We start from the raw sequence: 15,770 nt of genomic DNA, 5'->3' as shown, positions 1-15,770 counted from the left end.
AAATACTTGTTGAACTCCAATGGGCTTGATGCAGTGACCACTTCTCTGGGGAGCCTGTTCCAGTGCCCAACCACCTGTTCTCAGTGAAGAACCTTTTCCTAACACCCAGTCTGATCCACCCTTGTTGCAGCTTTGTGCCATTTCCTTGGGTCTGATCGCTGGTCACCAGACAGAAGAGATCAGCAAATTGATCTCTGTTGAAGTTGAGGTACTCTACAGCTATCTCCCTCAGGACCCCTTATCTCTACCCTGTGATCTTCTTCTGATATTCTTGTTGAATTAATATATCTATTTATCATCAAAATGGCAAGTCTCTACTTTTCTCACTCCTAAGTGGCCAAGTTTTGGGGACAAGTGGCTGGAGGACAGCTGTGCAGAGAGGGATCTGGGAGTGCTGTTTGGCTGAACATGAACCACAGTGCAGCCAAGAGGGCAAACCACATTTTTGGGTGCACTGAACACAGCATAGCCATAGTCAAGAGCTGTGATTCTCCCAGTGTATTTAGTGCTGGTGCAGCCTCAGCTTGAATATTGTGTACAGTTCTGGGCTCCACGGTATAAAAATGCTATTAAGATATTTGAATGCATCCATAGGAGGACCTTAAAGCTACTTAAAGGGATGGAAGACTTGTCTTTTGAGGAGAGGTTGAGGGCTCTTGGGTTGTCTAGTCTGGAGAAGAGGAGGCTCAGAGGTAACTTCATTGCTCTCTACAATTTTCTGAGGCGATGAACCTGAGAGAGGGGCACTGGTCTCTGCTCCATAGTATCTGATGACAGAGCATGTGGGAATGACACAAAGTTGCACCAGGATTGAAAATGGAAAAATGGAATTCAGGCTGGACAATGATTAAATGTATGTATATATACAATACTACTTTGCCAACATATTTTATGGTATCTTTTAGTGGAGGAAATTTCTGTCTTTTTGTGTTTTGGATATGAATTTGGAATATATTTTCATATATTTAAGGAGTTATGCTAAGTACTTTGAATATAAAAAGTATGTTTTGTAAAGACATTTGTGCTGACAGTTTATATTTAAGTAGTATTGATCTAGCTGAAATACCTGATTTCAAATAAAACATTTTAAACAAATCCTTTCACACATTTCTGCACTACAATAATCACATATGCAAGAGATATTTCACATGTGGTAACCAATGATTCACATACTCTCACATAGCAATGAGCCACTTACAGTGATTTGAACTTTTCTAAAGTTTAGTTCCCAGCAGACCCTCCTGTTGTATGTCAGATCTTTTATGCATTTTTGTCAAGGAAGACTGTAGGAATCTAAAACCAAAGTTTTGCTATTTGCTGCTTAAAAAGTTTATAGGTTTATTTAGGTCTTTCTGTATTGCAACAAGCCTATATAATTAATATTTCACAAACAAAATAGTCTGAAATAGCCTTAAAGTTAAACCTCCCCTTTCTTCTTCCCTAGCCTTTTGTTGGTTAGGGAAAAATCATCTTTTGTTAAAAATCATCTTTTAGAAAATTAGGCATCAGCATTACACAGAGAATTGCCTGTTATTATGATACTGAATTTAATTCTACATTGAGCACTGTTTATCTAAGGTAACTCTCACACTCTCATTTTTTCTATTAATTGCATGTTTCTTAAAATTGAAAAGTTGTCACCTCTCTCAAAGTGCTAAACAGATATTTATTGAAAACCAACTGATAATGAAATCAAACTAATCAAACTAATCAAATTGTTAATTGTTTTCTATCAGTCATGTTAGCTCAGTAGTTGCTAGGTAGGATCATTCACTAGAATTGGAGTACCACCATATTTTTATTTTTCTACAATTTTTAATAGAATAAATTCTTCATTGCTAGGAAATTCCATAAATTTCCTGTTACATCTACAAATAGCTGTAGACAAAATTCCATCCCATTGAAATTTATCTAAGCTGTGCAAAGATAATGCAAAAGATACCCCTGTTTATTTATTGTGGAAATATAATATAGTTTATCTGTACATTATAGAACATATTTGTCTAATACCAGAAATTGCTGTTTCATATTGATTTTATTGCTGTGTTACAAGTCTTAGTTCCAATTATATCCATTTTCTCTACCAAGCAAAACACCAATCTTTTGTTGTTGTTGTTGTTCCTATAAAGGACTCCGTGAGCAAACCCAATAATGATACTAAGTTAATAGCTTGCATTTTAAGGTACTAATGGTACTACATGCTGTATAAATATTTGTAATTTGTTTCATTGCAATGCCTTTTGACTTCATTTTGCTTGTCAGGCAGATGACATTTTTTAGAAAATTCCTGGCAGTTTTGGGAAGCTTCTCTCAGATGTAGGCAACAGCATGGAAGAAAGTATCATGTGCTTAATTAGCTATTGAATGATTGCCACTGTGAGATGATTACACATGGAAGTCAAGACCATTGGGCATGGTCTTGAAAGTAAAGCAGTCAGATAACATAATTCTTAAAAAGGAGGGTTGCAGAAAAGGATGATGAGACACAGCAGCAGACAGGAAGGTCTCTGTCACAAGGAATGACCAAAAGTAGAAATAGGACTACTATGTTCAATTTGCCAAGCTGTGAGAAGAGATTGGTCTTTATGTGGTATGATAAGCTGTCTGACCCAGAGTAATGTGTTACTATGGGAAACCACAGCAGTACATCTAGCTGTTTGCTGAGCAGTACTATGGCCTGCCATTTTCTCTTCTTCTTCGCTTATGTAAGTCAGGCTCCACTTCCTGTGAGAAGAGAACATCGACTGACAGCTTCAAGGTAACCGATTAGGCAGAATACCAATTATATGGGTATTTTATTATTATTTGTTTGTCTTGTGTCAAGATAAAGAGTGGCTGCAGGAATCATATTGTAAATTTATAAAAAAATGTTTTCTTTTGGATTTCTGGAATTCAGTATGGGACAAAGAAAGGGATAAATAAAAGAAAGTTGTGGACCAGATTATTCAACAAAGGTGGAGGGTCTTGTGCTCAGAAAATGCCCTTGTCAAAGGAAGATCACCAAGACAGTATACAACAGAATGAATGTCAATTAGTTATAACTATTAAAGCATATAGATATTCAGATGATTGTGATATAAATTGTCATATTACCATGTAGGAAAAACAAAATAAATCATCGGGTTAGGGGGATATGTTTGTCTGTTGTTTTTTTTTGTTGTTGTTGTTGTTTGTTTGTTTGTTTAAAGCTAGACAGGCAGATGAAGCAGAAAAATATTTGGTGCACTGCATTTGTGGATTACTTTAGTCATCTGAATCAATGGACTTTTTTTTCTTTTTCTTTTAAAATAAAAATAAAGCTTGTGAATATTACAAATACCTACTTAAGAAGTTTTTTTTTTGTTGTTTTGTTGTTGGTGGTGGTGGTGGTATTGTTGTTGTTTTTTAAAAAAAGCCTGAAAAACATGTGCCAAGGTCAGATCCCTTACAGGGAAACATGAAACACTGGTGACACTGAAAATAAAATTCTGTATGTATTTTTAGTAGACTGCTTTCATCTTCCTCTAGTAGTATAGCCTTTATTCCACATTTGTCAGAGACACCATGGTTCATAAATATTCATCACTTGAAAGAAATTACATAGATTTTGTTTTAAAGTCAATATTGAGTTTGCTAATGAAAATGGCTCAGTTAATTAACTAAATAGCGTCCTAAACCGAACTTTCATGAAACTCTTTCTTACACTGATTGTTTTTCATGAAGAAATGATGCATAAAAATTAAGTTCTCGCCTTCTATTTTAAATCATTCTTTTGTACATGCTCTAGGGAAGGTGATTTTAAGCAGATAAAACTTTCTGAACAGCGGCTGAAAGAACTGCTGTTTTATGTAATAATTTTACTAGTGTTATTGAAGCATCAGTTGTGATATATAGATAAATTGGGATTAAAGCCTGTATTTAATGCTTTCTATGACTAATTATTGTTTTATTTTCTGAGTCCTGTCTTGGACGACACAGAAACCTGCTTTCAGTCCAGTTATGCTGTGGGCTGACTGCAGTGTAGTCACCTGTCATTTTTCCTTTGATTTGTATTTTAACAAAAATGGGATAGTAAAGCAAAAGCTAGTGCTTGTTTCACATTTATTATGGAAAGCAATTCATACGGAAAGCTACACATTCTTCACTTTTCTGCATGCAAACAGTGGTGAATTTTTTGAAACCTGACAATGCCAGTTACTGTACAATCAAAGACCACTTCCATAAGGTGCTTTGTATATTAGAAGGACCTTTCCAAGCCAGGAATACAAGAAAAGCATTGTTAAGCCTTCACAGACACCCCACAGTATGTGTGTATATATATATATATACATATATATATATATATATATATATATAAAAACAGTACATATATATATATATACATACATACGCAATTGTATATATACAATATAATACTCATTATTATATTTTATCTATATTTTATCTTATTATACATATCAGGAAAGTGGAATTTAAATCCAGTGTCAGATTCATCAAAATAAGATCCATTCATTATAAGCGCCACTCTGTTGAGAGGTCGGTGAGACAGCTAGCAAGAGAAAGGAGGCTACCTTATCTAATATCTGGGGGAGGTGGGGGAAGAGATAGTGAATAAATCGGGTAGGAAACATATTTAAACTGCTATTAAATGTTTGGAGATTTGGGATTTCTTCTCCCTCTACTCACTCTCATGTTAGGGAGATCCTCGGTGTTCTTTTTTGACAAAAGCCATGTTGGTGAGATGCATCTCCTCATCTGTATTCTCAAGTAGCTAGGTAGTAACAGCACAATCTTCTCTTTGGTCCCTTCAGGTAAATAGGAAATGACCTTGATATTGACTTGTGAGAGAGAAGGGAAGTATTTAAAATCACACATTGGTCATTTGAAGCCACTTCAATAGCTTTCCTTACTTTTATCAGGTGACAGCTGCTGATAATAGTGATGCTTTACTAATTATATGATTTATTAAGTTCATTCACTTGCAGTAACATTTCTGACCTCTGCAAAACTATTCCCAGTTGTTCTTTCCTTCCTACTTACTATCTCTACCTAATTAGTTTCAGCTTGTTCATTCTGAGTATTGTTCCTATTACAGGATCGAACTCCACAGATGTTACATTAATTGTTATTGAAATCTGCCTTCTGGATATTCATAAGGAATTAAACAGAATGGAGACCACAGAGTATGATTTTACATCAGGAGACATACCTTATACAACTTCTTCCTTCCTTTATATTTATTGTCATCATATGAATTCATATTCCTTTCCATCTGCTCAGCTCTAATTCATCACATAGTGTATGCACACAACTATGAATATAGACTAAAAAGTACCTGTATATCTAAAGCTAAAGTAAGAAGCAACAGAACATATGAACAATGAAGGAGATATATATGGCTAAGATGAGCAGCTGCTCATCTTAGCCATATGTTGCACCCAAAGTGGTCACATTGGGGTGGGGATGGAAAGAACCTAAAAGTGGATCATCTAGTTTTCCAGTGAAGGAAGGTCACTGAAGATGTGAGGTTCAGATGGAATAGAAATAATGTGTGTATTTCTTCATAGGAATTCTAGAATTCCTATTCCTAGAATTCTAGAATTTCTTATAGGAATTCTTATGGAGAAATACCTATGGAGAAATAATGGAAATATTAAATGAACATCTAGACTTTTAAATTATTACTTTAAATTTGACAGAGTATTCTCATGTTTACAGAAACATCTTATTGTTTTTATGCTGGTGATTTATTTGCATTCTTTTAATAGAATTTAATTAGAAAATACATAAAACAGATTAAGTAAAAAATGGTCTGACGTTTTAAGATGATGAATAATGCTACGTATTGTCTGACTAGTGACAGTTTGTAAAATTAGGATCTTCTGCTGTTTTCTGATTTAGAATGTAAATCTTTTCTATTATTCTGTTACTAAGCTGCCAATTAATTTAACTTAATTAACATTTGAACTAAAGTACAAAATTTTAGATGCATCACATACTTTGAGATTGTTTTGACACATCATTGAATTTATACAGTGCTTTGATGTTGAAATCAATTTTTTTTTTCTTTGAAGGAATAATCTATACTTTAGTTTTCATTTGCACTTTGAAAGTTATTTTTTTCCTTTGGTTGCAAACCAAGGTATGTTTTCATTGTTGATCTGCTGCCAAACAAGACAAAGTTGAAAAAAAAAATTCTAAACAAAAAGTGAAGCTAAATTTTTAGAAAGCTGTCCCAGTTAAAGTTGTCTTTTTCACCATGTCTTCCTTGACAGCCTATAACGCTTTTAGTTTCATTAGGTCTGTGTTTAGTTTAGGCAGATTGTGGGGAAAACATCTTCAATGTTTGTCCTGTTTTTACTCTTCCACAGGTGATGCCTTCTGGCTACTGTTCCTATTGGTCTTGGCACTTATGAAATGATTTCACTCCTCCTCTGATGAAACCTACCAGTCTTTCTTAAACAGAAGGGAATGAAATAAGATACTATAGGGGATTAAACTGGGTAGACACCAGATGGTTACCCTGGGCACCGAAGGAATAAAAGCAGGGTGGGGAAGGAAGGAGCCAAAAAGTAAAATACAAACAAACAAACAAACAAAAAAATGCAAAAAGAGTGGCACCTGGGAACTAAGAACTAGTAGAGAGAGTCCAGTGACAGGACAGTGGGATGGCTGTCCCACTGGCATCAGAATCCCAACTTCTGGATGGGACTTCTGGAGCTGTGAACAATCAGCATGCCAGTACCTGAAGCAGCTTGTCAAGAAAGTCCTGTAATAGATTGAATTTGGATGAAAAGACTGTAAGTTAAAAGGCAGAGAAAATTCTAGAGGATCCTAACTCTGTGTGTCCTCCTGTGGAACAGAAGGGGCATGAATCCTACAGACCCTACAAACATATTCATGTCTGTTACTCCATGGAGTTTTTCCCAAATTATGCTTCTGGAAATAAGCTGTCTCCCCAGAGACAGTCTGCAGCAGTACCCTCGCTTGATGGGAGAATTTGTAATTCCCTTAAACTCATCAGGCTCTAATTTGATTAGCCAGCATGACTGTTTGATGCCAGAATTAAGGAAAAATAAAAAAAAAAAATAAAAAGAGAGCAAACAAAATTCCTTAGATCTAAGAATCCGTTTTCCACACAACAGTATGAAATGTGTTCCATGGATTATACAAGATATTCCTTTCTTAATGTCCAGCCAAAAATCTGTTTCTTACATGCTTACCTTAACCTTCTAGGTTTGAGGGAAGCCCCATCTTTATTTATTGTTCATCTTTTAATCTTTGTGATAAGAGTAGCTGGCATTAAAATTCTCTATATAATGAACAAATTCATATTGACCTAGATTTTTTTATTATTTATATACTCAAAATATTATAATCATATGTTGTGTTATAATTTTAGCCCAGGAGCCAATTTGTAAGAAGAGACTGTGTTCACTTATACTGCAATTTAACTTAATCTAGTTTGCTTTTTTTTTTTTTTTTTTTTTTTCCCTGTATCTGTGATTACTTTTGGAAACTGTAGGCTGAAGTAAGTAAAGTACATCAGCAAAACCTCGTTTTCTCTTCCGTGTTCCTAGATTGAATATTTTTTTAGTATGTAACCTCTTTTTTTTTTTTCCAGAAAGCTCTACAAATTTTAATTTGTCTGTCTTCTGATAGACCCAACATAATTCATTAATGTTGGTTGTAGCCAGATTAATTTAAATTTCAGATCTTCAGACATTAGCCTGGATTTTTATCTGCCTATGATTACCTATTTGCTTTTAATAGGTTTTCTGTGGAACTTGTATACGTTAATATCAAAGCTACTAAACACTGAATATTAACATTCAAAAGATGTAGGAAAGATGAAACTAATGTTCTGTGAAATTAGGCCAAGATCTGCATAGGTACTGAGTGAACACATAAGGGAAATGAATGCATTTTTAATTGTTTTCTTTCATATCTGGGGCCATACTGGAAAAGCAGAGTTTTTATTTTATTTAACATGATTAGGGGGATAGAAAAAATGATTTGACTCACAGGTCAGTTTTTATTAAATACGATATTATGGAGTGGCTATAGCAAATAACAGAGATAATTTAACATATGGTAAATCAAGTTAATGAATTAGAAATATCACTTAAGTATGGTCTAATAAATCTTATGTAGAATTTATGTAGAAGGGTTATTTTAGTACCTACAAATCAGTATTTTCAAACTAAATTTGCAAAGAAATATACATGCCATGAGACATTTGTTTTCTTCCCACTCCTTCATCTGTTTTTTCAGTAACCTTAATTGTTTTCATATCTCTGATGTATTTTGATTTATTGTCTTCTATGAAATATCATCATTAGCACTTAGTACACATCAGTAATACTTTTGTAGCTGGGCAACGTGATAGCAATTCTTCTGTTAATAGTTTAACTTCACAGGGAATTTGTATTTTACTGTGTATGTCTGAAAACTCACATGTTCTGCTACTAAGATTTGTTTTTTAGTAACAAACAAAAAAACAACCCTGTGCTTTGAAACAAGGAACATCAGGAAAACTCATTTTCTTCATATGAAAAACTAACCATACTTCCTGACTGATTTTAGAAGTTAATTGCCATATTTTCTAACCCCTGCGTAGAAGCTGTATTTGCTGTTGTTAAATTTTGTTCTGTTTTGTTTTTAAGTGTAGATGGTTTCTCCTCTGGTATATGCTTGCAATGCTGGTAATAGTGTAGTGTAGTGATACCTCACCTCTCCATCTATAGAAAACATGCTGAGAAGGAGATTTATATTGGCCTATTTATTTCCAACCTGTTCTTATATTTACTCCAAATGCTTCAGTGTTGTGAGAGTTCAGCTATGTCATTCACTGATTATTAATTTCTAATACTAGCAAAAAAATGTGCTTAGTTAGAATGTGCTTAGTTAGAAACTGACTATTTTGAATGCAAATTAAGGACCTGATCAGTATTGATAACATTTTTTTCATTATTTTCCTTCACTATATGCATCTGCTCATGCATATTTGGACTCAACTGACAATTATAAACACCTTGTCCAAAAACAGATGCTTATAAATTTGCACATCAAAGAGGTCAAGAAAGGTCATTCAAATGGTCACTTTCATGTTTTGATATTCACTGTTGCTCTCTCTGATTAAAAATTGACAATTACAGACATATACTGAGAAAACAAACATTTTATGTACTGCAAATGGAATAGTAGAATAACAAAAATGAATAGTCTGATATGTTTATTCATAGGAATGAGACTGTTGTTACTGATTGGCAAGATACCTACCTTAACAATTTGGTGTTTATAGACTTTTCTTCCCTTCTTCATACAAGTGTATAAAATTATTTTATTTAATATTATTTTAACCTTTTATATCCATGTACATGTATGTGTTTGCAGTCTTAAATTGGTTTATGTTTATTTATTTATTTTCTTACTACTAAAACAGCTTCTGGTATTTTTTCAGGTGTCCAAAGATCTTCCAGAGAAGCAAAAAGAAATAGAGATTCTGCTAAAGGATTTTATTGAACTCGATCAGCAAATAAATCAGCTGACATTGTGGGTAACACCTGTGAAGAACCAGCTAGAGCTTTATAACCAAGTGGGTCAGCCAGGAGCTTTTGATATTAAGGTAAATTCTCTTCTGTTTTAAAAAAGAATCTTGAACATTGCATGTTCAAAAAGTCAGTTGGTGCATAGGTTGTATTAATAATGTGATTTTGAGACATAAGTCTGCAATAGCTCAATAAAATAATTGCAGAAAAATTTGATGAATTAAGGCAAGATCATTTATAAGATAAGAATAGCCCAAAAAGTTAATATATCAAATTTTAAAATGAAGATAAAATTGAGAATATCAATCCATGACTATTTAAACAGTTTTCATTCAAGTTAATATGACTAGTTGAAAATCAGAATATTTAGGGCCATATCATTATTCACATATTGCAAGGAAAAATATCTAACTGCACGGGTAATATCATAGTAATCAATAAAACTGATTGTGAACAAAATATTTGTAATCTAATGCTTAATATATTTTTATGTATAAAAAAACTCACATAGGTTGGGTGGGGCTGAAGAAATTAAGGATGAAATATACTGATTAGACTAAAGGGGCCTGCTGGGTAGTATGTACTCAGACCTTTTGGCTTTGCATTATTTGTCTGTCTGTATGTGACTGGGGAAATGTTTTAGCATACAGCAACTTATTGAAATACATGAAATTTTTTTGGTTCATAGTAGTTGAGCATCACCTAAATAAAAATTAAATAGTAGACGCTATTTTTTTATTGGGTCTCATTTTGCAGTTTTCAGTGAAAAAAAGTAAGTACTTAAAACTTTTTTTGCTTTGGATGAAATGAAGTAATAACTGCTTCTGAAGACATGTTTTTTGCTGAGCGTATTTATTAAATTTACTTAGTTTCTTTCATGCAACAGTTTTAATGCCAAAACTCTTTTTATGTCATACAATCATATTATGTAAAACAGTGAATCTGAAGTCCTGTTGTAGTCCTATAATTGACAGAATGAGTTCACTGGTGACATTCATTCCCTTTTTAAAAGATAAAATTAGTATAGCTCTGAAAATATCTGTATATGTGCCGAATGAAAGAATTTTGCTTTCAAGAAAATTATCTATGCCTATTTTCTCTATTTAAATTTATGTTTAAAATATTTAAACATAATTCTTCCATTTTTTCTTATATTACTTTTCATTCTATTCCTTTTATTTCTAGAATTATTCCATCCTTAATGTTTGTATAAAATAAAAGTAAGGCTAAACTGGGCAAATTATAAGAATATTGTTTTTTCTACTGTTTGTGAAAGAAATGTTTTGTTTGGCTCTTTCAGTTCTGTTATGGTGATGTCATGGGATTATTTTTGAAACACTGTTGACAGAATAGAAAAAAAGTAAACTTTAGTTCTGAAGGGGTTGGATGAAATCTTGCATATTTGTAGAGGAAGGGGAATAATGAAGGCAAGTAAACCTCTCTGAAAGAGGCCCTACCATATCTCTTTCATAGATGAATTTAGATCACTTAGATTTAATTTTTGATCAGTTTTGATCAGAGGTCAAACAGCTAGTTATTTATGCTGTTGTAAGGGCTATAAGCTTATCAGTTTTTATCTGCATGCTATCTATCTGGATTGTGTTTTAAACAAATAGGCTTATATCTTAAAATGTTGTTGACTGATGGTTTATGCAGACTTTTTCTTTAGAGGCAGAATTTCTTGCATTAAAGGTTCTATATTAAATATTTCTGAAAGCAAATGGGATTTTCATAACATTTTTTAAGGTTACAGTAAGAGCTTTGAGACTGTTTATCCTGACAAAACACATAGAGGAAAAAAAAAGGGGGGATGGGGGTATATAATTCAAGAAAGCAGCCTATTCGTGACAGCGTATGATTTTATACTCGAATTTAAACTCATGTTTTTGACCCATGCTAAAATGCTGTCCTACACCGGGTCAAGCATGTGCGTACCGAATCGTTGTTGAAGTTATTGACAATGCTCTTAAAAAAATAAGGTGGAATGAGAAATTTTAAAAAGAATCTTATTTGGTGTTCTAAAAACTGGTAAGATATGAAGAAGAGGTTTAAAACTGCTGGTTGAAATTGTAAATATAGCAGTTGAATCAACAAGACCAGGCCCACATCAGTCCTTGAGAAACCTGACTATTCCTATTATAGGATTTGACATAATGGCTTACAAATTTGAATTGAGACATTGACTTTTATGAAAATTCTGTCAATTCTTCATACTATTTTGCTATTCATACTACTTTACTAAGCATGGTAAGTGTTCTTCCCATTCCTCTTCAGCCATTGGGTTCTCTCTTTTATTTTCTAGGGTATTTATTTGGGAAAATAGTTCAGAGAGTAATTTGAATGGAAAATATTTATAAAAAGATTTTAAATAGTATAAGGATGTTCACTTCTAAAAGCCACAATCTGTTAGAAGTGTTAGAAATTTTATGACCTTAAAGCAGATGGAAATTATTAACTCATTAACAACATGAGTGCAGCATATATTCTACAGATGTTAATTTAAGTCTTGGGAATAAGGACTCTTTTGTATACTGTTATTTAGTGAGTTACTAGTTACTTAGTAGAGTTACTACTGTACAGATATTTAATGAGAAATTAGTGAGTTATTAAAGCCTACTTGAGATTTTGAAACCACCATGTATGATGAGCTACTCTGTGTTCATAACAGAGTCCAAGTAAACAGGTAATTAGCATTACCTATAATAGATAACAGATCTATTGATAAGGTTTTCAGAGATTATCATTTATCTCAGAAGCCTAGTTCAAAACTGGAAATTCTGCTAATTTATAGATGGTTGTAATCTACAAAGCAGATTCAGTGTTAATACAACTTGGACAGTGCCAAACATTCAGAAAGAAAGATTTAGGAAAGAAAAAGCAAGAATCAGCTACATGTAGGTTTTAGTGTTTGTTCATTTTTTTTTTTTTAATGTCTATGTATTTCATCACAATAATTTTACTTTTTTAATGCTACTTTATGTTCCTTATTCATTCCTCATAATCAGTATCTTTACTGAGCATTCAGTTGCTGGGAGAACTTGAAATTGAAAAGTTGTAGTGAATAACAAAATCTAACATTTATTGTCAGGAACATTTTTAATCTGTTGTCAATGGTCTATTGTGTTGTGACTGCTGACTCTGCCTGTTTAACTACATCTAGGGTATCTGTAGTTATGGAATTGTAGGGTAGCATTGCAATATGTGACTACAGAGTAAAAGCATGAGCTGTGGTGTGACAGATCATTGCCACTAGGAAACACAGCTTTGAGCAATGGGTCAGAATCTCATATGGTGTATAACCAAATTGCATAAAGGGAAAAAATGAATTAGAAAGGTTGCTTATTAATGGAAACTAAAAATGAGACCTTAGTAACAGCCTAGTAACCAGAACAATAAAAATTAGCACTGGTTAGGAAAATCAGGAAGTAAAAGTGTATGTGTAACTTCAGTATTTAAAAAACTACTGAAGTAATCTTTGAAATAATTTAAGATGGTGCATTTTAGCTCTGGTTCCAGTACAGTAACTTTAGTAGGAACAAAAAGCATTTCAGTGAAAGAATGCTGAAAGTTACTGGCTCGTATTGCACAAAAGACTTAAGAAATTTTGTGTGTTATTGCATGTTTCTTTTCTCAGTCTCCTATGAAAACTGCTCGAATACTGGATGTATTATCTACTTCTAATTGTATTTGGGGTAAAAAATATTTTTCTTCAGTTTCATTGTGTACTGAATTTAAGTATTTTTTAAAGGAAATGCAGAAATGCATAACTTACAACATGTAGAAAAATAAACCATCCCACACTCAAATTTTAACCTTTTATTTAAATATTTCTCCAAAGAGCAACTTCTTTTGAAATAGTTATCTTTATCCAAGGTATAAAGATTGAGTTACAACCTGTATATAACTATATAACTGTATATAACTAGAACTCAGTGTTGGGCAGAAGGTTGCCATTTCATTTTCAGTCATTGCCTTTAAGAATTTGCCTGATTTTCCATTCAGTGCATATATATGTTATTCTGAGATTTGTTATCTTTTCTGCGTATGCCTATGAAAACAAAGCCTCCTTAGCAGAGAGACCTAAAGATAACGTAGAACTTCTGAAGAAATGTCTTTGGCCTGTGATGTGTCTCTGGAAAGTTGCAGATTGACTGGAGTTCCATGACTGTATGTTCAAGATCTTGCTAGCAATAGGCCAGACTGAGACTGAGTGTCTGAAAGATATCCTCTTTGATGGTATCTCTTTGAATTTCATCTCTCATTTTTTTCTACAGGGAGCTGTGTTCTAGCCTGTGACTAATGCTGTTTGCTAGGCATACAGGTCTTGTGATTATAGTTCCATGACAGAGTTAAATTTTGCATTTCAAGTAATGTTTTAAATGTAGAGTTGTCGACTAAATTCTCAAACAGCATTTTTCTTTCTCTACTGCTTTTTTATTTATTTATTTATTTATTTATTTATTTATTTATTTATTTATATTTAACACTGCCACAATTTTTTAGTATTTGCAAGTATTTTACAATAATTACTCTTTGGGATCAAATGGCCTGGGTTGCTGAGTTTGATCCTAATACAGTTCTTGTAAGAGGTGCTAGAGATTCTCTGTTCCAACCTGAACAGACAACCCTTGCCTACAGGTTGCACAAATGTCTGCTGATGGTGCTCCTTAACCCTTCTGGAGAGCCCAGGATATGCAGTGGGAAGGGATGCAGAGGCGCCTGCTTCTCCATCTCTCATAAAAAAAAAAAAAGAAAAGCCTTAAGAGTCAACATACCTCCACCATAGGAGGAGGATAAAGATCTGGATTCCTCCAGGTCTTTGCCTCAGAACTGCTACTTCCCCTACAACATTTGGAACAGAGACATCTTTTTTTTTCAGGGGGACTGTGATGGATGTAGGTGATAAGGAGCGTATAGAGGGGATGAAGTGAAGTGTGAGTCACTGCATTTTAAGGAGTGGACAGAGAAGGGATGGTCAGGATAGGGAGTGACAGTGAAATGCAAAAATCATGTTCTCAGTGAGACCCTGTTAACCCCTCCAAACCTCGTGTCCAGACAGTATTAAAAAAACACTTTATATTTTCCAGCCATGTTGCCTCCAATTCCTCTTGTAATCTCACTGGTCATTTGTGCCAGCCCACTTAGTTTCCCTACTTTTTCCCTTTACTCCCTCCTTACTTTCACTCACACCTCCCTTTATTCTTCTATATTTGAGCTCTCTTTTTCAAGGTCTCCACAACCTTCATTTTTAGGTTATATTGCCAAAGAAGCTTTGAACTGTCTCTGAGTATGGGATTTATACTTGTTTACTGTCTATGGTGGTCACTTGACATGTATATAAATAGCCTATTGTGTTTGGTTTTGGCAGATAAAAACAGGCCACCTTAAAATAAATAAATAAATAAATATTCTTAAAAGTAACTTGTATTTGGGTCTTGTCCTTGATAAGCTTTGAATGACAATAGGAAACTGTCAAGTCTTGTCAATCACTTCATTATATACATGACAGCCTGCAGTTAGAGTAAGAGAAGAGCGTGGTTATGGACTAGAAAACCTAATTGTAGACAAATAAAAGAACATCCATCCACATGAGAGAATGAAAGTGTTGACTGGACAGTCCTGTGTTTTTTCTTCCATTAGCCTTCATTTGTCAATGCCTGCTTGACAAGCTAGGCTGAGAAGTCAGAAACAAGTCATTATTGATTATTTTACCTTTTCATTTTGCTATCATCCTTTTAAATGAGTAATTTTTATATGCCATAAAAGATAGAAAGTTTAGATCAACCACATGAGCATGTAAGGAATACATATCACAGAGATTTATCTCACTGTCTCACTGACATCTCCGATTTGCGGAAAGGTTGAAATGTGAAAACTTCTGATGATGAAATACTGTTTGATTACTTAAAGTACTCCTATTTTCAATGCATTATTTAGATCTGTAGTAAATGTCAATTTAATCAACTCATAGAACCAGAGTACGATATTTCTGCACATCAATCAGTTACCACTCTTTCCAGAAATCTTTATATGGGACTTTGAATAGCAACTTGCTCAGTGTTTTCTCTGTGAGCTTTGATCCCTTAAATTTGCAACAATCTGTGTCCAAACCTCTTCTAAATATCTTTTCTTAGTAGAAGAATACTAACTGATATTAGTTGCAAATGGATTGTGAAAAGGTGGGAAAACATTCCCTAGGAGTAATCCTTGTATATTCTTTAAGCTGTAACGTAGACTTTT

The 15,770-nt window shown here is 33.6% G+C and overlaps 1 protein-coding gene across 10 annotated transcripts in view; it reads left to right on the top strand.

The window, feature by feature from the left end:
* Positions 1-15,770, top strand: part of DMD (dystrophin) — a 1,234,381-nt gene that overhangs the window by 838,473 nt on the left and 380,138 nt on the right. For all 10 annotated transcript variants that reach the window (XM_084305928.1, XM_084305932.1, XM_084305933.1 and 7 more), the window contains one exon: positions 9,443-9,607. In XM_084305928.1, the coding sequence (XP_084162054.1) occupies positions 9,443-9,607 (165 nt within the window). The remainder of the gene's footprint in view (positions 1-9,442; positions 9,608-15,770) is intronic.

The sequence above is a fragment of the Netta rufina genome, assembly GCF_964035555.1.
Source record: "Netta rufina genome assembly, chromosome: 1".
In the NCBI taxonomy this organism is placed as follows: domain Eukaryota; kingdom Metazoa; phylum Chordata; class Aves; order Anseriformes; family Anatidae; genus Netta; species Netta rufina.
Note: the sequence above shows the minus strand (reverse complement) of the source record. Positions and strands in the feature narration are given on the sequence as shown.